Genomic DNA, 22,141 nt, shown 5'->3' on the forward strand with positions numbered 1-22,141 from the left:
TACTCAATTTCCTCTATTATGGACAGTATGGGAGGAAAGCTGATTAATCCCCAAAATTTAACAAAGCATTGCAGAGAATATTTTTTGTTTTCTTTTTATAAATTCCTTCTGTAAATATGTATGATTTATCTATCATTTAGCTATTTTCTTTTGTCAGAGATTTATATTCAAATATGAAATAAAATTGATAAATTATAAGCATATTCTTTGTTCTTTTGGTACAATATCTCTAACGTGCATCTAACGTACGCAATTCCTGCAGACTGTTCAGGTGCACTTTCAAGCTGTGAATCTCCCGTTCTACCACATCCCAAAGGTGTTCTATTCGATTCAGTCGGGTGACTAGGAAGGCCACTGAGGAACACTGAACTCATTGTCATGTTCATGAAACTAGTTTGAGACAACTTTTGCTTTGTGACATGGTGCATTATCATGCTGGAAGTAACCATTAGAAGATGGGTCAATTGTGGCCATGAAAGGATGCACGTGGTCAGCAACAATAGTCAAATAGACTGTGGTATTGTTGTGGAAATCTAGGGTTTTTGGTGAGAGGGAGAGGTATTTTTTTTACATGTACATTTATGGCATTTAGCAGAAGCCTTTATCCAAAGCGAATTACAACAAATGCATTTGACTAAGTAAGTGAATCATCTATCCATCAAGAAAAAATAATCTTGATGGATAAAGGGGCTTTTGGCAGTCACAATGCTAGAAGAAAGGAAGATTATTATTATTTTTAATTTATTTATAGGAGAGAAACTTGCACAGGGAGGGTAGTGGGGATGAAGAGGTCTTTTGGAGGGACAGTTAAGCCTGAAGAGATGGGTCTTCGATCTCCTTATCTGTTAGGAACAGTCAGGTCTTGTAACTTGTATGGATCTTGTCAACTGCAAGACTTGTTCTTAGCATCTTAAAGCCAGGTCCTAAATATTAGTAGCTATTTAAGCTATGTCGTAAATATATGCTTCAACTTCTATTAGTTCCATTATTACGACTCAAGTCAGGGGAGCAAACCATGAGCAAGCCATGACTCATCGGTCAGAACAAAAGGGCGACTCACAGGTCACCAGTCGTTACAGACAGACATCCCTTACATGTTTAATGCTTAAACAGACAAACATCCATCGTATGCTTAATGCTTACATCACTAAATGCAGAAAGGATTAGTATTATCAACTTTATTAGCGCTTACTAGCATTTAGTATTACAGATATTGATTCAACCATTACAGGCATTCGAGCGATGATTGATTGGTATTAACGGGCCCAAAGTGTGCCAAGAAAACATTCCCCACACCATGACACCACCTCCACCATGAGAAGGTGTACAGGTGTTCCTAATAAAGTGTTCAGTGAGTGAATCTAACATACATTCCAGTGAGCATACACATGAATGGGTAGCTTAATGTTAGACTGTTCCAGGTCCAGAGACATGACTGGGATGATCAGGGTTAAGCAGCATCTTCATAGAGAAGAGAGTGACAGGTGATACCCTCTGAAATGATTGTATCAATACTGCATTCAGATTACCTTAACTCTCTATTATTGCATTAGAGCATTACAGGGTTAGGGTAAGAGTGGTGATCTAGGATCAGATTCTACCTTTTAGTTAATAATGAATAAGATTATATGGACATGAGAGACCTGATCCTAGACCTTACTCTACAAGACTGGACTCTTCTTCGTCATCAGCAAATATGGCAAATCAATCACTACTGTCTTGAAATAGAGGGCAGTAGGCATACTGTATGCCTACTGCAGTACATAACTCATAGCACCCATGGGAACGGTCTGTGTGCTGCTGCTTACTTACAGATTTCGTAATCTTTCATACAAATGAGACATGACTCAAAATCAACAACCTTTTTTTTTTTTTTAATGTTTGAGGAAATAATCGATGGTGTCGTTATTTACAACCCACCGCGAACGAGAACCTGAGAAAAAAAGTATGGTTGTTGTTATAGCACTGAATATGTTCATAGGCTTTGGTCCTTCCTCCACAGTCACGTGTGTGTACAGAGTGACCTTGCTTCAACATCAATAACCTGTCTGGAGTGGGTGTTGACGATGACAAAGCAATCAACAATAAAAACCACATCATAAAATTATAGTCTGGTAAAATATGGGAGGCCAGAAAATCCATAATGTCATTTAATACATTGGTTTTGGTCATGGTATTGCATCTTGGGGGGGAAAAAAAGAGAGTTATGCATGTTAAGGCAGGGAATATAAAGAGTTCAAACTTATGAATTCATTGAGAACCGACTCAGTATTCCTTTCATTATGACAAACAGGTCACTGTACAAATGACTATTTAAAAAAAAAAAGAGAAAAAGAAAAAGGACATATTTACAGACTTTAAAACATAAAAGCCACACAAAATGATTGCCGCCATTCTCAGTCTCTCTAATTGAATTGAAGACGTGTGAAATAAGCTACATCTTCTGGTGGATGTCCTCTCAGTCATGTGTACATGGCTCCATGTAGATCCTCCAGCCTGTGCTCTCGCTGTTTTCTTCGCTCCTGAAAGACACGAGTACTCGGTTTAGTAACAGGCTTGGGCTGACCAGGGGCAGGCCTCCTTATCTCTTCCAAGTAAAATCACACCGGGAATTATCACCTAATACAACATAATTACATAATTACAATAACATAATCTTTAGGCTACATCTTAACGGTCCTTCTCAAAGACCTCTTCACCCCCACTACCCACCTGCACAAGTTTCTCTCCTGTTAAAAAAATAAATAAAAAAAAGAGTAATTTTTCCTTCTTCTAGCACTGGATAAAGGCGTCTGCTAAATGCCATAAATGTAAATGTAAATAATTACCTTGGACATCTGAACACTCACCTTGTCCTTCTTAAATTCCTCATATTCTGGATTGTCGGTGGGTAGCTCGAGGCGGCATAGTGGACAAGAATTGGTCTGTGATGAGACAGAAAGCAGAGTTTCGGGGATTCCTACAGCTTTCAGACAGCACACTGTACCCAGGTAGGCAGAGCATATTCATTCATAACCATCAAACCCAAAGAGGTGCAGGATAGCAACCTAAGTAAAACATATACAGCCTACTGGGAGGAACATGTCAGTGGGTGTGTTGATTCGGTGCCCCTTACCTTCCCTAACCAGGGCAGTATACAGCCTGAGTGAAAGAGGTGTTTGCAGGGCATCTCCCGGACTGATTCCTGCTCCTCAAACTCCAGTAGACACACAGGGCACTTCAGTCCCTTGTCTGTGCGAGGGGGGGAAAGAGGGTTAAAAGCCCTGACTAGAAGAAGAAGACTCTTTATTTGGTCATGCAATCAATTCTCATAAACAACACATCTCGTAGACAACACACACACACCACACCTGCAAGGGAGAACAGAGCTCTGGGGGCAGCCATATTCGGCACCGCTGGAGCAGTTAGGGGTTAAGTGCCTTGCTCAAGGCAGTGGTAGGAGCCTTAGATATGACGCCAGTAACCTTACAGTTACCAGCTCACATCCAGCTCCCTCCTAGGGTGGGGATCGAACCAGCAACCTCCCGATTGCTGGCCGGCCTCTCTAACCTCTAGGCCACCTGCTGTTTATCAGGGGGGAAGGTACCATTTCAGAGCCACTTTCATCCAAATGACTTACAGTACAATGAGTGCATACGTTTTGTGTAAACATGGTCCCAGCGGGAATCAAACCTACAATTTAAGCGTAGGTTTGATTGAACCATGCTCTACTGTACACCATCATCCTCCGCTGTAACTAGACCACTAGATTATAGGTCTTTATCTTGTATGCCAAAGAAAAACATTCTACCCCAGCCAGACCACCCCAGCCTCACCTGCTTGCTCTGGGGAGATGATGACTACAGGTAAGGTTTGCACTGCTGTTTTAGCAGCTGGGGGAGGAAGACGCTGGTCCCAGTCTGATAGGTCAAATGCTCCCGAGTCAATGTCCAGGCCCTGCATCAAAGACCTACACAGAGATCAACACTGACTCAGTGATGGGTTTACGATAATGGGATGAGCTTTAGAACAGATGATAGGCTAGATGGCAAAGCAAGCACCAGAGGATATGTTTGACTCTTTGGGTATCCACAACAGAGCAGAGAGCATTTCTAATCTCACCTGGCCAGTTCAAGTAGTGCATTCTGGCGGTACTGTTCTTCAGGGTTCGTGGGTTCACAGTCGTGCTCATCGAAGTAGGACGCCATGCTCGCTTGGCCAGCTAGTATTACTCCAGTACATGCAGCTATCTGGCAGAAAACAACAATCACATATCATACACTGTCTAATTGATTGACTGGAATGGGAGGTCGTTGTTATGAAGAACATATAGCTACGAACAATAGTTTCCCATTCATAAATCACTTCGCTTTTCCATGTATAAGCTTCTGATGATGAATGTATGGGCCAACACGTTTTCTTTCCAGAGATTAGTCAGACCCCTGCCTCGGTCATTCATTGTTGTCTTCGCAAAGTTAGCTATTACCGGCTATTACCGGCTCATTCCACTTTGACCTAAGAAACGTACAGAGACTGGATGAATTTAGTCCTAACTTTTTAATAACACGGGTAGCTATTCCAATTTTATTTTAAAAAAAAAGATGTCTTTGCTGGTAAATTGGCTTCATTGACCAGACTTGCTAGCTAGCTATGTAGCTAGCTAGCTCATTAATCACCCTCATCGCCCGCAACCTTGCCATTTCAAGAGAATTCTGCTCAGGTATTTTTTTTTAAAGTATCAAATTAAGGGAACGTCTGTAGACCTATTACAGTATACTGGGATAGCCATTCATATGTCTAAAAAGACAGAACTAAAAAAGTTAAGCAACAATAAAAATAAAAAAAATAAAAAAGCATACCTGTGTTTTGACATAACGTCGAATACTCTGCCTGTCATTCTACCGGGTATGACAACGCAACCCCATGTGACATTTGTTTGTCCTATCACAAATCATTGCTGCGGTCCAAGAGCCAATCAGATACAGACGGGGTTTGGGCAAAGGAGCAGTGGCGAAGCACTGGTCCAGAGGCAGTTTCTCCGATTTCATCGGTGGGGGACAGTAAAACTGACTCTGGAACTAGTAGAAGAACTAGCAGAAGAACTAGCAGAAGAACTAGCAGAAGAACTAGCAGAAGAACTAGCAGAAGAACTAGCAGAAGAACTAGTAGATATGATTAGATCTCTGTCCGTTCGTTCATGTCACAAGCTTTTTCTCCGACAACACTGGGACAATTTTTTTTTTAATGAAACTTGGGTAAATGATGATGTGATGATGTGTGAATGATGTGTCTTGCCATAGAGTTTTTTTAGGAGATTCGATGTGACGCCGATTCATCATTAAACATATAATACGGTGCAAAGTGGAGAGCTAGGAGTGTAGCCTAGTAGGCATATACACTCACCGAGCACTTTATGAATACTGGGTAGGGCCTCCCTTTGCTCTCACAACAGCCTCAATTCTTCGTGGCGTTGATTCCACAAGATGTTGGAAACATTCCTTTGAGATTCTGGTCCATGATGACATGATTGCATCACGCAATTCCTGCAGATTTTTCAGGTGCACTTTCAAGTTGTGAATCTCCCGTTCTACCACATCGCAATGGTGTTCTATTGGATTCTATTGGATTTAGATCCGGTGACTGGCAAGGCCACTGAAGAACACTGAACTCATTGTCATGTCATTGTCATGAAACCAGTTTTGACGACTTTTTAACATGGTGCACTATCAGTGTTGTCAAAACTCAATACTCAAATAGGCTGTAGCGTTCAAGCGATTGATTGGTATTAACGGGCCCAAAGTGTGCCAAGAAAACATCCCCCACACATTACACCACCTCCACCATGAGAAGGTGTACAGGTGTTCCTAATAAAGTGTTTCGTGAGTGTACAGTAGCCTTACAAATAATATTCCCAATAATACGGTATAATATTTTGAGAACATGAAGCTCTAAGAAGCCACCACATCACTTCACCAAGTTGAAACTGATCAGCAGTCTGAGAAAAAAACAAAAACACCTAAATATGAAAGGGCTAAAAATGGGGCTAAACATGTTTGAAGAGTGGCAGCTGAAGTTTATTTACACAATTGCTCATCGTCAAAACATCATAGAAATGTTTAATTTATAGATGTTTCATGAATCATGTTCTTGTTTTACAAATTGTGCAGTGGAGTTTTACATACATATCTATAAAGGTACAACAATGGAAACTAAAAGGACAAAATATGTATTTTATTACAACTTACATGTGAATTCTCAGCAGCACTGTACACTGCTTACCTGCTTGTACTCATATATTGAACATAAATATTCACACTGCACACCCACAAGAACAAATTGGCCTCAGTTTCATACATTGATATCAAACCTTTCTTTTAAGAGGAGGGGGATGACAAGTGAATTAAACAGTTTCATAACAATAAAATTGCATAATATAATGTCACACTGGATGTTGATAAAGTGGATGTTTTATGTCACTGTCCCTGTCTAGAATACTGTATGTGTATTCAGAAACATACAGTGTACAGGATTGTTGTGGTAATATTTTGGTGCTCTCAAGCTATGTATTAACATATCAAAAGCTGAATATATTTTTTATCTGATTCAACAATACAATATATCACAGAGAACAGAATTCAAGTCCAAGCCAAATCTTGTGATGTGAAGAATCTTGTGATGTGATTTCTGAATATGAATGTGAGACTGGTGATCCTGACCAATCAGGTTCAGTTGCAGACTTTTTAAAACAAATAATGAAGGAACGTTAAAGCAGCAGAGCGAGTGATGGTACCATTTCAATGATCTACACACAGAGCATGGAGCCTGAAATGCCTCTAAACAAACATATGTCACAGATTGAAGTTCTGAAAAAGTCAACCCACTAAACCAATGCTATGCTTGAAATCCTACATCATGTCATCCACTGTTTTCATTCTTCTTCTTCTTCTTCTTCTTCAGGGCATTCTCGCCTGCCCCAGTCTCCATCTCCATCTCCATCTCTATCTACATTTTACAAGTCCTTTAGGCCAAGATCTTATGGCCCTGGGGTAGGAGGTTCATTGTAACTGCCAGTAACTTGCCATATAATAATCCCAATGATGCTCAGTACCACCACAGCCCCAACGCAGGCCAGCAGCACCTTCATCTTTATATGGGCACACCTCCTCTGCTGCTTCACTTTGGTGGTGGTCTTTGAGAAGGCCTTACTCTGAAAACACATGGATACAGGACGTTAACACCAATACCCTCCTTTTATATCTTTCAGATGAAGGATGATGATTAAGAAGGTAATAATGTATACTATACATGTAAGAAACAGTTCATCAAGAGCCTTTATTGTACACACAGCATTCTGAGTGTCTTCCCACTGACATTCCAATGACTCAATCCTTGTGTTTTCCGTGTCGCTAACATGTTGTTTATCCCAGTGACCCACTTAAGAGTTTGTCCTCTGAGAAGTGTGTTGTGTGACTGTGTGTGATGTAACAGGGGGAACGATGTGGGAACGACGTGACCTCGCTGACTGACCCCAGGACGGACATGCGCCCCGTGGCATGTCCTGGACATACTCTCTCATACCCAGGGAGACGAGTTTGTCTCATTCATCTTGTAAACAATAGGAAATACCTTTCTAAAAATACCACCGTAAACCCCAATCAGGATGTAAATTGTACATTCTTTTCCCCCTCCAACTCCACCTAAAAGTGTATTTATAGACACCAATATGACATTTCCTGGTTATTCCCTGAACTCCCATGTTGGACCATGGAACATTGGAAACAGCTTTCATGAGAGAGACCCAAGGAGAACCTGGTTGGTGTCACTTAGACTGCAGCTCCTCAGACATATCAACGTATGAGCTTCTGAGTCAGTCAGTGTCTGCAAATGATTGCAATTGTATAGGACCCATCATATGTCATATGTACAATAGAAACGTTTGTCGTTCACCTTCTCCAGTAGCTGATCAGCCCTGTTCTCCAGTTCTCCCAGCTTGCCCGACCTCTCGTCAGCCTTGTTGATGTTGTCCAGCATGATGTCCGTGACGTCCTTCACGTCATCCTGAGCCTGCTGCAGGCGACTCTTCCCGTTCTCCTGGGCGAGGAACAATCAGTTTAGGGTTAGTTAGGAGAGATGTAATGCTTATCTTTTACCGCAGGGGTGTCAAAATCATCTTGGCCACTTTTGTCTTTTCCAAGGTCCACATGGCACAAAATAAATAAATAAATAGTTGCATTATCATTTTTGTATCAGCAGATTGTAAGTGGTTTGAGTCGCTCTGTTGTTTTTTGTTGCAAAAACATAACAACTATTTGAAAATGTCTTGTGCCACATTCTTGACATTCTGTCACCAAGTTTACAGGTGATTCTCACTGTTTTCCTCCACTATAACCCATGAAATGATACACAAACAGTGCACTGTTAATAAAACAGGAGTTAATTTGGCTGAGAGGGTAAGCATCAGTTCAATGGCAGACAATATCGAACATAAGCAGACCACAATTGCCAATAAATTAAGTGGGGCAGGTCTTCCCCAGACATTAGGAAAGCTCAAGTTTACTGTAACCTCTTCTCTGTCTCTGGAACATTATAGCTCCCAACAGCTCTGAAAACAAATGAGTACTAATAAGTTTCCAACCCACTGAGACACTTACACATGCCACAAATCACTGATAAACCACAGGTTAGTAAGTACTCTAAGAGGATGTGTTTATAATAACAGGTTCAGCAGGACATGTCCTGACAGGACTCTCCATGACCCTTTGCCCTCGATGCCAGAAGGAAATGAGTCAAGGCTGAGGAGTCAAGGCTGAGATTCTGAGGGCATTGACACTTACAGGAAACCAAGGGGCAGAACAAAACAAAGATAAACTCAGCATCGCTGATGGCATCATATTTCTGTATTTTGTCGACACATCCTTGAAGGCTCAAAACAATGGGATATAGTGAGGTTAGGAAGCATATATTACGGTCAATTTAATGAAAACTGCATTTCTTCCTATTTGATTTCTTAGCGTAACTTTCAGGTGAATCGGTCTTAATCTCCATTGCTTCAGTGGAATTGGATTGAAACACCTATGCTGATGTTTTATGACACTCTTCTAGTTTGTCTGAACAATTAAGTTTTAAAATCTGAACAATAGTCTGTGTTTAAAAAATCAACCGGCGACAAACATCATAACACAGGAACTGCTGCCCTTTCCAGTTCCCATCTTTGCTTCCTTCCTTCCTTCACTCCCTCCCTTACTCCAGCCTTTATGGGTGTACCTGGTATTTTGGAAGGAAACCCCCTCTCACATGCTGACATGATGTATTTTAATCTATCTAATCCATCATGTTAAGATGTGAGAGGAAGTTTCTAGCAAAAATATCCAGAAATATAAATATATATTATTTGTATACATCTAGGCTAGTGTTTCTTTTTATTTTACATTTGTGATAGAACAATTCATGTTAGATGATTAGTACCTAATATATTGTAGGAAAGGTTAACTTAGAATACTGTACTGCACTTGTACTGAACTGTTGTACTGCTGTAATTTTCTATTATATGTGGAAATAGTAGGATTACAGATAACAACCTAATCGACCACATCTACTCTTTTAAGATTATTTGACTGACTGACTGATTGATTGATTGATCAAGAGCTTTAACTGGAACTCACTCTGATGATGCTCACAATTCACATGAATGCTCACACGATCTTTATGTAATAAATGACTCCATTTGCATTAATTTGTTTAGGCAAGAAATAGGCTATGATCTTTATGAAGTACCAAAATAAAATAAACGAGTCGATATGAACAAAAACAACCTAACCCTAACTCTAAGCCTAAATCAAAGTAAAAAAAAACCAACAACAACAACATTACTTTACTTTTTACACAATAGGCCTAAAATCTTTGCTTTTGTATAGAGAACGCTCCTCATGTCTATGGTTACACAAAGGGATAGTGCTGCAGAAACTAAATTGATTCTGTAAACAATTTGCATTTATTCACGATAAATAATATCAACTTACCATTTCTCTGACGTTATATATCTATTCCTGTACGCGACTGTCAACGAATCCAATACATTTGAAGTACGTCTTTGCGTAAACTTTCAGAACAAACGTTTAACCAAGGTGTGGTAGGTAAACTAGTACCTTACTTCCTCTGTAACGGTACAGTCAGCCTGTCTTTCTTATTGTCGACAGACCTATTCTGTCTTTTTCTTGCTCCCCCTTCACACTTTCTCTAAAGTCGGCTTGTCGGGTCGGGTGACACCCACTCCTTATGTGGAAGTCAACAGACCCAATGACGTTGCCACTGCCGCGAACAGGCCCCAGCAAATATTGACGTGGGTGTAATTTTTAAGATGTGATCTGATCGTGAAAGGTTGAGAAACATCCAACTGTTTTACTTTCGTTTAGCTTGTCTGCACTTGTAGTGTAAATAGTCTTATTCTGTAGCATGTGTGCATTTAAGGTATATATAATAATATATGTTAACCTAATTTCATTGATCAAGTATCAGTCACACTATTCAACATTGTAGACCAATAGAAAAACTGCACCAATGCATGCAAGGTAAGGTTTTAGGGAGAAATGACCCCCCACTTCAAATGTCCCAACACTAAAACAATAGTGCTCTTGTCTGGCAAATGCTGTGAGTAGGCCGACTGAAACATGCCCTGTGTCCAAATGTTTCTTCCTTTTCCCTGGAGTGGACACTTGTCCACTATCCTTCATAGTGGATTTAAAAGCATAGGATTGGTGTAGGCTTAACAATGGGCTCTTAAACCAATCATACAGTGCCTTCGGAAAGTATTCAGACCCCTTCACTTTTCCCACATTTTGTTTTTACAGGGTCTCTGATCTGCATACGAATCAATTACATAGTGTGTAGATTAGGATGTCACTACCAACTCAGTAAATTTCATAATTTTCTCTTGATCCTGACAAACTCCCCAGTCCCTGCCAGTGACAAACATACCCATAACTTGATGCAGAGTTCATAATCTTCACACGAGAGATGGTGCGGAAACTGCATTGCATGTGCTGGATTTGCACTAACTTCATGCTTTGTAGTAAAACCAAATAAACACATTTCCAGCCACTTTCTTTGCTGTATCACTTGAATTCATTGTTGCAAACAAAATTATGGATATGAATATGATTATTTTCCATTATGGGATTCTTTTTGACCACTTGGTTGTAGACCAATTTTGTAGAGGGACTGAGATGATATTGTCCCATCGATTGTGGTTTTCCCTCTCCACCATTAGACTTTGTAGATTTTTTAAAGTCTCCCCAGGCCTCAGGGTCACATTCCTGGCTCAGTTTGTAATGACAACCTGATCCACACAGTGTGTAATTGATTCCTATGCAAATCAGAGTCACTATAAAAACAAAGATATTAATTCCAAGATTACATGAACTATAATCCTTGCATTCAGATGGACTCAATTCAACTTATTGAGTGATTTGTTGATGACATTTTTGCATTTTAGCTAATTTTAGGTCATAGCAAAGGGTCTGAATACTTATGTACATGGGTTAGGGTTAGGGTTAGGGTTAGGGTTAGGGTTAGGGTTATTTTTGTATTTAAATTGTAATAATTTACTGAAATTCCAAAAAACGTGTTTTTCGCTTTGTCATTCTGGGGTATTGTGTGTGGATTGATGGGAAATTCTTTCAATTTAATCCATTTTAAATTGAAGTCTATAACACAACAAAATGTGGAAAAAGTGAAGGGGTCTGAAGGCACTGTATGCTTTTAAATCAATGTAGGCGAGTGGACAAGTGTACACTACAATTTACTGTATGTGCAAATATACTTGGGCAAATAAAATAATTCTGATTCTGATTCAAAAGTCACTTTCATGCAATCTACTCTTTATTCTTAATTTCAATAGCAGTTGTCTATTATAGTTGATTCTAACTAGATTCTAACTATACCTATTTTCAAACGAATTGAACTGACAAGTGTCTAGTTGAGTGTATTCTATTCTATTCGATTCTATTGTCTATTCCAACTCACCCAGCTAAAGTGGACATGGAGGCATGGTGGAACATTCTAACATGATATTTCAGTCATACTGCAGTAATGCTTGCAGTTACAGATTCATGGCATCCCTCTTTTCAGTAATAATAACTGAAACTCAAACACCACAAAAAGAGGAAGAAATTTGGAGCGATGGAGAAACCACAGAAATGATGTTTTGTGAGATAGAAAGCAAAAGTACATCTATGAGATAAAATAGGGGTTTTCACAGTTACAGAACTCAAAAATATGTATTGCATAACCCTAACCCGGTTTACTATAGGGAATAGGGGCTTGTAAAGTGATCAACAACACAGCAAGAACAACATGGTGATATGAAACCACAGAAAATAATACACCTAGATGTGAACGGAAACCACATCTTCACACACTTCCCCTTGTCACAATGTGCATGTCTGAGTGTGCCTGAGCCCACCTGCAGGTGGATCACTGACTTCGTGACAAACAGGAAGCAGCATGTGCGGGGAAGCTTGTCTCAGAGCCCCGGACCATCAGCACTGGAGCCCCACAAGGCTGTGTGCTCTCTCCTCTACTCTTCTCCCTCTACACCAACAGCTGCACCTCTAGCCACCCTTCTGTCAAACTCCTGAAGTTCGCGGATGACAAAACCCTCATTGGATTAATCTCCAATGGGGATGAATCCGCCTACAGAAAGGAAGTTGACAGCCTGGCTTCCTGGTGCAGCCAGAACAACTTGGAGCAGAACACTCTAAAAACTGTAGAGATGGTAGTAGACATCAGGAGAAGCCCAGCCCCAACCGCCCCCCTCATCATGTGTGCCTCCCCAGTTAAACCAGTGGAGTCATTCAGATTCCTGGGGACAATAATTTCACATGACCTCAGGTGGGCGGAGAACATCACCTCCACCATCAAGAAGGCCCAGCAGAGGATGTTCTTCCTACGGCAGCTGAAGAAATTCAACATGCCGCAGAAAGTGATGGTCGAGTTCTACATGGCCATCATTGAGTCCATCCTCAGCTCATCGATCAGAACAGTTTCTTCCCCATGGCAGTGGGGCTCACAAACAAGCCCCCTGCCTCTCACTGACTCTGGGACTCATACATTTTTGTTAATACTTTGCTTATATATACAGTATATATATATTGTTGTTTTTTATGTCCCATGCACCAACCTCACCAAGTCAATTTCCTGTATGTGCAAATATACATGGCCAAATAAAATAATTCTGATTCTGATTCAAAAGTCACTTTCATGCAATCTACTCTTTATTCTTAATTTCAATAGCAGTTGTCTATTATAGTTGATTCTAACTAGATTCTAACTACCTATTTTCAAACGAATTGAACTGACAAGTGTCTAGTTGAGTGTATTCTATTCTATTCGATTCTATTGTCTATTCCAACTCACCCAGCTAAAGTGGACATGGAGGCATGGTGGAACATTCTAACATGATATTTCAGTCATACTGCAGTAATGCTTGCAGTTACAGATTCATGGCATCCCTCTTTTCAGTAATAATAACTGAAACTGAAAAAGAGGATTGTGACAACTGTGGAAACCTGAAACACCACGAAAAGAGGAAGAAATTTGGAGTGATGGAGAAACCACAGAAATTATGTTTTGTGAGATAAAAAGCAAAAGTATATCTATGAGATAAAATAGGGCTTTTCACAGTTACAGAACACAGCAAGAACAACAACACTAAGCAACATTTATCTTTATTTGGTGATATGAAACCACAGAAAAAAATACACCTCGATGTGAACGGAAATCACATCTTCACACACTTCCCCTTGTCACAGTGTGCATGACCTGTTTATAATGTGTAATCTTACCAATATGAGGTCAAAGCTACACTCCATCAGCTTTTCATACGTTTCCCCTAACTGCCCTGTAATAGCCAAATAGCAGCCTTCCAAAGAACAGAGGTTGCTTAGGGAAGCAGGACTTTAAGTACTGGGACCATTTGTCAACATTTACATAATGATACGCATGAATAGAACTCTGGTTGGTGATAAACATGAATAATACTGTCGGTAACTCTGATTCTTACCTTTATCAGAACAGATTGCCTAACCCAGCTGAAACAAATGGGTGCAATGGCTGTTAGGTCACAACTTTGTTGTATCTGCCTCTCATACAAAAGGAAAGCTCTCAGATGAACATCATTGAATCATAGTAATTGCTTAACAATGTCTTTGTACTTGTACAGTTAATCATTTACCCCCCCCCCCCCCCCCCCCCCAAAAAGTAAGTCATCAAGTTAAGTTTAGTTTAGTTCAGTAAACGATTTTTGACAATGTCGTTTTCTCTTGTAAATTCAAGAGTTGCAATTGCCACTGCTTTATCCTCGTGTGCAGCAGTCTGGCAGACGAGCCACCACCATGTGAGGCCGCGTCAGGTCGTGTGGTGCTGGGAGAGAGTGTCTCAGGCTTGGCTAACAATGGGCTGCTTCTGGGCCGCGCCACACAAAGGCCATATTCACTAGTTCGTCCTCCCTCTCAGCCACTGTGTCATATGGACAATGGCATACTCACATCCGCATGACTTAGCCTTACAATCAAACTCCGTGCTGACTATGAATGCTTCCATTTCCTGCCTGTTATAAATGGGCTATCAGTGTTGTGCAGAAGAATATCGTTGCGTCAGGAAGACATTCAGCATTGGTCATGTGAGAGACAGAGAGAGAGAGAGAGAGCAACTGAATTTCATAGCATTGGTCATGCTTGGTTTGAAATCCACCAATTGGATTTTTGGAGATAAAAAGGAGTAGTTGAAGTGCTGTCGTTTAGGGATGGGCGATACCACACTTTTAGGATTCGATACGATACCGATACTTTTTCTTGCATTTTCATCGATATCGATACCGATACCGATACTTATTGGCAATTTTTGTCAGTAAAAATATTATTACATTTAAGACAAATCACAAGACAATTACAGACCATTTATACAAAATGTATTATAGTCAATGCATAATAAAAAAAAGAAATAAAAAAAAAAACATAAATATGAATGAAATAAATTAAATATGAACAAAAACATTTTCACTTTTCTTATTTCTCAAAAAAAAGAAAAAAGACCAATCTTGGTAGAAAAAGCTAAAAGGAAAAAACCCAAAACAAACAAAAACAACTACTATATCATAACAATGTTATGTTTGGAACCTCTTTGTAGAAGTAAAACAGTCTAGGGCAGTGGTTCCCAAACCTTTAACAGTCATGTACCCCCTGTCGGTTATTTTGTAGCCTAATTGATATTCTATGAACATTATCCCTTACATATTAGACATTGTGATAGTATTATTCTGTTGGATAGGGTGCATGCATTTATTTTTGGTACTGAGACTGCAGTCGGCTATTCAACAGGACGCTTTAGGAAAGTAAATCACAGATTTATTTCGCGTACCCCCGGTACTATTGACAATAGTGGGTCTAGGGGGATTTCCTCAATCCTCACAGGAGCGCTCTGCCAGCCATCTGTATCTGTGTGCTGTCTCCCTCTTGTGACCACCATGCAGAATGAAAATCATTACAGACAACAGAGGAAAGAACAGAGCCATTGTGTAAGTAAATACTATTTATTGTAATCAGACATAACACCGTTGAACTCCATCAATGATCAACCAATACAATTCTACAGCAGTTGTAACTGTCCCATATTCCCAATCCCAAAGCATCTGACTGATCTAAAACACATTTAAATCTAAGACCACGTCTGCGTGATGAGACTGTGTTTCTCCATATAAACTAAATTTACCACGGTAAATGCTAAATGAGATGCTTGGGACGGCCGACTCACCCCCTTGAAATTGATTTGAAACTGTTAAGGTAGGGTTAAGGTAAGCGTTTAGGGTAGGGTTAAGGTAAGGGTTTAGGGTACGGTTAAGGTAAGCGTTTAGGGTAGGGTTAAGGTAAGAGTTTAGGGTAGGGTTAAGGTAAGCGTTTAGGGTAGGGTTAAGGTAAGGGTTTAGGGTAGGGTTAAGGTAAGCGTTTAGGGTAGGGTTAAGGAAAGGGTTTAGGGTTTAGGGTACGGTTAAGGTAAGCGTTTAGGGTAGGGTTAAGGTAAGGGTTTCAGGTAGGGTTAAGGTAAGAGTTTAGGGTAGGGTTAAGGTAAGGGTTTCGGGTAGGGTTAAGGTAAGGGTTTAGGGTAGGGTTAAGGTAAGAGTTTAGGGTAGGGTCTTCCCAAGGATCACATTTAGCATCTACAAATTGACCACAGGAGGGGGATTCAAATGGAGGTGTGTGTCACGCTGGATGGGATCATTACAACCCAAAGGACAGACACTCTTGGAAGAAGGGGACCGAGATCTGAAGCCACAGAGGCTAAAATGACAAGTAACACAGCTTTACGATTTGACTCCAGCAAGGCACATAGGATTATAAAACATCAAAAAAAATAATGTCGTTATACTTTATTATTCAGGTATTAAGGCATTTCAAAATGTTCCCATTACATAAATATTGCATTCATGCTTCAGGCACTTGGTTTAAATAATCAAGGATATTATTTTTAATTAATATACTGTTTTCCATATCATACTCCTTCATTGGTAATTTGGATTAAAAATAACATTAATAACATGCAAAACACAGATGTTCAGTAAGGCAGAGAAAGATAAAAGATCAATAAATAGCCTAAAGAGAATACAACCTTACATTAATAGGATAGTTGGGGGGCCTTTACAGTTTACAAATATACAAACAGGTGAGACAACTTGACCTATATACAAGCATGGGAGTGGACTCCTTGACCATTCCAAAGCTCAAATGGAGTTGTAACTGTGGAGCGGGCAGCGGGATAAAGTAAACAGATGCCAAATGCTCCTCTTGAATTTACTGGAGAAAACTTCAGCAGCTGGATTAAATAAAACATTCTTTTTAGGATAAATGCTTAACTGTACAAGTGGAACGAAAGTGTTAAGCCATTACTAGGATTAATGTATGTTCATGTAAGAGCTACTACCCTATTCTACGAGAGGAAGATACAGTACAGCAAAGCTGTGATGAACAGCAATTGCACCTATTCGATTTGGCCAGCAGGGAGAGCTGTTTGCTGTTCAACTGCCCTCTCACAGCCGGTTGGCTGGATTAGCTAGGGTTTCCAACACTGAGTACAGAGAACCGGCATTCTCCCCTACCCCCCTCTCCCCTCCCCTCCCCTCCCCTCCCCTCCCCACACACACTTTGTGTTCCGCTCTCAATACCACATCCTCTGGGTCACCTATGTTTCAAAACACAAATGCAGTACACTAGCCCACCAGTAACCATCTCAGCTAAAATACATTCAAACACAATGGAGAAAAAAAAGAAGAAAAAGTTGACTTAACAAAAACAAGACCAAAGATAGTGATCGTGATGAATGACGGACAGACGTTTCACACAGCATGTACCTTCGGCCTCTTGGAGGCTTTACCTGCGGCTGTGTGTGGATCACAGAGGAGCATGGGTAAATCACCTTTCATCACATACAAGCCCTAAAACACCAAATGACCTTTTGAAACGAATATGGAAACAAGCGGCTTTATACTTCACTTTGACTACTAAAAATCGAGTGTTTGAATTGTGATTGAATGGCTAATAGCAGAAATATAGAATTCAATGATTTGCTTCCTGTTAACTTCCCCCATGTTCGCTGACATGAAGACAGCATACAGGCAAGCATTGATCATATTGACATTGGTTATAGGCCCCATGCGTCACAAAGAATTAGCCCCACACTACGTATGAAAAGAGAGTTTCTCAAAAAAAACAGACAGTGTTTGAATGGCCCAAGACTATTGCTGAAGGGTGTGAGGCCCAATCATTTTCAATTGTACAAGAGTTGAGACAGTTCTACATTCCAGAGAGAGTGAATGTGCAAAACAATTGGGGTTATTTAAAAAAATAGAGTTTGAAACGTGTGTGTGTGTGTGTGTGTGTGTGTGTGAGTGTGTGTGTGTGCACGTGTGTGTGTGTGTGTATCATGGTTTTGGGGTAATGGGAGGCAGAGGGGCAGGGGCAGGGGCAGTGCCACTGCCTGTGGGGATAACTCCGGTGGCCAGCAGCACGATGATGAGGATGATGACGAGCACGATCACTATGATCAACACCACCATCTTCACATTCTTCCACCAGTACGTGCGGGCCACCTTCTGGGACGTGTGCTTAAAGTTCTGAGCCTGAGAGGGGGGGTGGGGAGAGAGAGGAGATTAGAGAGTGAATTGGAGGTAAGGGGTTAAAGAACAGTTCACCAAACTAACAAATTGACCTCATTAGATGAGGTGAGTAGCTCTTAATCCACAGGATAAGGTTTAATAACTTGTAATCAGGGTGAACTACCGTAACATTTCCAATAAGCAACATTACCACTATTACTAGTTTGACAGTGGCAGCTTTGTATGTAAGTGATAATACAATTACCATATCTATCAAAAGATGAAGGTTTTGACTGATTTATTGTAGGCTAACAATGTTGATAACATGTTGGTGGATATTTGTTTCAGTAGGCTATGGTATATATTTAGCTCTGTCATATTGCGGGTTTGAGCAGAAATTTGGCAACAACGGTGGGGGTTAAACAGAATAAACCTCGGTCTACAATAACAGCCAATCTCTAATACACGCCAGGTGGTTAAAGCAAATAAAAACCTGGTTGCTAAAGAGAACGGTATGCCTCCCAGATGAAAAACAGTCGGGGTAAAAAGAGTGTAACACAAATCTGAGGGTGCATAATGCAGAGAAAGAGCGAGAGAGAGAGAGAGAAAGAGAGAGATAGAGAGAAAGAGAGACTTTTGATGTTCTTTACTACAACATTGTCACTTAAATATGAACACACCTAATATTTACACCCCAAATACCACCCCGGCCCCCTTCATCATCAAAACATCCCCAACCATACCACAGAACACAACCGCAAAACAAAACAACAAGCCATCACACCGAGACCAGTACGATATTAGCCCCAACACAGAGAGAGAGAGAGGGAGAGAGAGAGAGAGAGAGAGAGAGAGAGAGAAAGAGAAATGGAGAGTGAGAGAGATAGAGAGAGTGAGAGAGAGAGAACAGAATGACTGACCCCAGCCTGCAGGTCTTCAGACTTTCCCATCAGGTCGTCCAGCCTCTCTCCCCGGGCCAGGATCCGGTCCACATTCTGGGTCATGATGTCCTTCACCCCATCAACCTGAGACTGCAGACTCTGTACCTTATCCTTCTGCACCACCTCCTCCTCTCCCTGCTCCTGGAGACAGAAAGAGACAGACAGAGACAGACAGACAGATAGATAGATAGATAGATAGAGACAGACAGACAGACAGACAGACAGACAGACAGACAGACAGACAGAGAGAGAGACAGATCAATAAGGATGGAAAAATACTCCTACACAAAATGGGGACAACAATAAATCTGATGATTATCAGGTGCTGTTGGATGTTACCAAGATGGACCGACGAGTGCGTCATTTTATCCGGCTTCAGCAATCCTGGCTTTATATATATATAGCAAATTAGCCATCAGCAAAGAGCTCTGCAGTGCAGTTTTAAACCCGCATCCACAATATCTTCATGTCTGATCTGTAAGTGCTATCACAGCAGCCAGAAACCTGGGCATGTCTAAATGCCACCAACACTGTAAAAGGACCAGTATCAAATGAACCAGGAGCACATTTCCAGTTTTGGCATCATGGCTTTGTGTTAATTACTCCTCATGGCGTCTGTGTCTGAAGCTGATTGATTGTCGTAGATTTTGCCGTAATGTGTTTTGCATTCATGTGAAACACACCCTAGAAATGCCACATGTTTATGTGTGATCATAACTAAGTGCAACCGACAGGCTACTATCGCACATTGCTGCAAGAGGTGTGAAGTCAATTGTATACTGTATGTATTTGTGTAGTGTAGTGTAGTGTGTGTGTGTGTGTGTGTGTGTGTGTGTGTGTGTGTGTGTTAGGCCTACTTCTCTTCCAAACCCCAAGAGCAGGCCCACTGGCATACAAACACAGGCGTCTCCAGGAAACAGCGAGCTATTCTGCATCACCACCTGGCTCCCCTCCTCCCTCCCTCCCTCTTCCCTCCCTCTTTCTTTCTTCCTTCCTTCTTTTCTCTTCTGTTCTCAGTGTGTCTCCTCCCTCTCAACCTGGCTCTCTCCCGGCACAAGGCTCTGCATGAGGCCCACTGAATGGCAGACTGCTATCAAATGACAAACTCCCACTGAGACAGAAACATTACTGACGAACCAAATAAGTTCACGTAGCCTAGTTGGTGACGAGGCTGCATCAAGTATTACAAAATCGTATCTTATAAAATACATGCCTTTTTTGAGGTCTTGGAAGTTTTTCAGCAACAGGGTTAACACCTTGCCATACAAGTAGGTCTACTTCTGCCCATCCTCGCTGACAATAATATTGATATTTAACAGATATAGCCACCTAATTATTTGGCTGACCAAATTGACAAATAAATTGGGGTCTTAGGTTACGAGATCATAGGATGTTTGAAAGAAAATGACATGTCTATATTGTGAGGTGATCTAAGCCACTGCCTAAATAACCAAGAATGTATCAACCATTTTTTGTGAGTATATTCAGGTTTGAACATGTGTGAAACATTTGAGACCTGTTTCACTGGACCCACTCGGTCTCATTATCAAAACATTTCCAGATGGGTTCCGTCAACAATAAAGCAGCAGGCTAAAGAGGTAAACATATCTGTGTTGTGGTTGTGTTGGTTTAGTCACCGTCTCCTTAAGGTGTGTTGATCTGAAGATTTGTTTTGCCTAAACCCACTCAAGAAGGAAAGAACGGTTCTTTCATTTGAATAGCTATCAATAATGGCCTCACCTTGACTATCATTTGACTATCATGTCCAACAAATCGACACAGCTCAGGATAGAGCTGAGGTTTTGATGTGTTGTGGAATGACAGAGATGCTTGCTTAACTGTGATGGAAGTAAACATGCCACTAAAGAATTACAACACTTATTCTAAATTATAGTCCCGAAAGTAACATGGTTTCGACAGCGCCGAGAGCAGTTGGCTCCACAAGCAACAATTGTAAAACTGTATACTTCCTCAACGCACTTTCAAAATGCCCAGTAGTAGGGACAAGAACAATATTTCGCTTTAAATCGTTTGTTTGTCACACAATATCCTACATAAAAACCACCCATCCACACTGGACACACCACTTGGTGTATTGATATTCAAACCGTACCATTTCTATTCTAAAGTGAGAACTGGTTGTTTTTTGTAGATGTTTCAACAGAACACAAATCCGCTCAAGCACACTAAAGATCAGCACCTACCAGATCATGGTTCATTTTTTTCCGGAAACTTTCGTGTCCACTTGTTGATTAAAGCCAACCGGAGGGATTCAGCTTGTTGAGTCGTAATACATGCAATCTTTCGACCTTTTTTTTTTGTTGATCGACTAGGCGAGTTTGATGTTCACTCTACAGCGGATTGCGTGACCCGCCTGTTGCTGCTAACTTCCTGGTTTATTTTTTTTACTCTCCAAAGTGAATTCCTTCGCTTTGGCCCTCCTCCGTCTGCTTCCACCTGCGTCCTCGGGAGGGCGTCGGACTCATAAACGCGCCCTTCTCGCCTGCATCAAAGTGAAAGCACTCGAACATGCCTACGTAATGATATCCTGACTTTGATCTAACACATTTTTGCGGATCTGGGTTCTTATGGCATTAAGCCTCTCCTCTCTATCGGCTCATGATCTTCTGACGGCGTCTCTTCTTCGTCTCCATCAATCAGATGGTGTCATCAGTGCTGGCAGACATCTGATCATGGTTCAGGGAAGTTTTGCAACATTCTCAGCCAGTTCTTCATTTCTGAACACATCATGCCTACATTCTTAGAATCACATGGTGATGAAGGCCTATTGCCGTACTGATATGGATACGTTCCCATTCCAAAATGTAGCTTGGCAGAGTGGAGTGACGTGTACTCATGTTCTAGAGAGAAGGAACGCTGTACCATACCATCCAAAACATTTTCGGTCAACAGTCAAGTGTACAAATTTCCCTAAAAAGCCAACAGTTCATTGACTCACTCCACCCTGCCCAGCAGCTTATGCTCTTCCAAAGTCATGCTGATGCAGTATCACCTTGCCCGCTTCTGCCTAACCCAGACCAACCGGTTTTAACCCTCTCTGGGCAGCAGCTCAGAGGGC

General features: G+C 41.0%; 3 protein-coding genes across 4 annotated transcripts; all 3 read right to left on the reverse strand.

The window, feature by feature from the left end:
- Window positions 1-1,869: 1,869 nt before the first annotated feature.
- On the reverse strand, window positions 1,870-4,884 carry rnf181 (ring finger protein 181). 2 transcript variants are annotated; one of them, XM_083673546.1, is made up of 6 exons: window positions 4,839-4,884; window positions 4,102-4,229; window positions 3,816-3,949; window positions 3,116-3,231; window positions 2,850-2,924; window positions 1,870-2,522 (listed from the first exon to the last, which is right to left on the reverse strand). In XM_083673546.1, the coding sequence occupies exons 2-6, from the start codon at window positions 4,185-4,187 to the stop codon at window positions 2,463-2,465; spliced, it is 471 nt and encodes a 156-aa protein (XP_083529672.1). In that variant the 5' UTR covers window positions 4,188-4,229; window positions 4,839-4,884; the 3' UTR covers window positions 1,870-2,462. The 2 variants fall into 2 exon arrangements, with proteins under 2 accessions (XP_083529672.1, XP_083529673.1); XM_083673547.1 differs by lacking the exon at window positions 4,839-4,884 and adding an exon at window positions 4,321-4,692.
- A 1,147-nt stretch (window positions 4,885-6,031) lies between these two features.
- vamp5 (vesicle-associated membrane protein 5) lies at window positions 6,032-10,206 on the reverse strand. Its single transcript, XM_083673695.1, has 3 exons — window positions 9,999-10,206; window positions 7,927-8,070; window positions 6,032-7,186 (listed from the first exon to the last, which is right to left on the reverse strand). Exons 1-3 carry the CDS (start codon window positions 9,999-10,001, stop codon window positions 7,013-7,015), a joined length of 321 nt encoding a protein of 106 aa, XP_083529821.1. The 5' UTR covers window positions 10,002-10,206; the 3' UTR covers window positions 6,032-7,012.
- A 6,178-nt stretch (window positions 10,207-16,384) lies between these two features.
- vamp8 (vesicle-associated membrane protein 8 (endobrevin)) lies at window positions 16,385-21,548 on the reverse strand. The gene is made up of 3 exons (XM_083673889.1): window positions 21,267-21,548; window positions 19,042-19,203; window positions 16,385-18,145 (listed from the first exon to the last, which is right to left on the reverse strand). Exons 1-3 carry the CDS (start codon window positions 21,279-21,281, stop codon window positions 17,948-17,950), a joined length of 375 nt encoding a protein of 124 aa, XP_083530015.1. The 5' UTR covers window positions 21,282-21,548; the 3' UTR covers window positions 16,385-17,947.
- Window positions 21,549-22,141: the final 593 nt, after the last annotated feature.

The sequence above is a fragment of the Argentina silus genome (assembly GCF_951799395.1).
Source record: "Argentina silus genome assembly, chromosome: 7".
In the NCBI taxonomy this organism is placed as follows: domain Eukaryota; kingdom Metazoa; phylum Chordata; class Actinopteri; order Argentiniformes; family Argentinidae; genus Argentina; species Argentina silus.

Coding starts and splice junctions, on each gene's coding strand:
- rnf181 (XM_083673546.1), bottom strand. CDS start 4,187: ATGGCGTCCTACTTCGATGAGCACGACTGTGAACCCACGAACCCTGAA. Junction 3,232..3,815: donor CATCTCCCCAGAGCAAGCAG/GTGAGGCTGGGG, acceptor CCCCTCGCACAG/ACAAGGGACTGAAGTGCCCT. Junction 2,925..3,115: donor TACTGCCCTGGTTAGGGAAG/GTAAGGGGCACC, acceptor GTCTCATCACAG/ACCAATTCTTGTCCACTATG.
- vamp5 (XM_083673695.1), bottom strand. Junction 7,187..7,926: donor CTGATCAGCTACTGGAGAAG/GTGAACGACAAA, acceptor ATGTGTTTTCAG/AGTAAGGCCTTCTCAAAGAC.
- vamp8 (XM_083673889.1), bottom strand. Junction 18,146..19,041: donor CTGAAGACCTGCAGGCTGGG/GTCAGTCATTCT, acceptor CCCCCCTCTCAG/GCTCAGAACTTTAAGCACAC.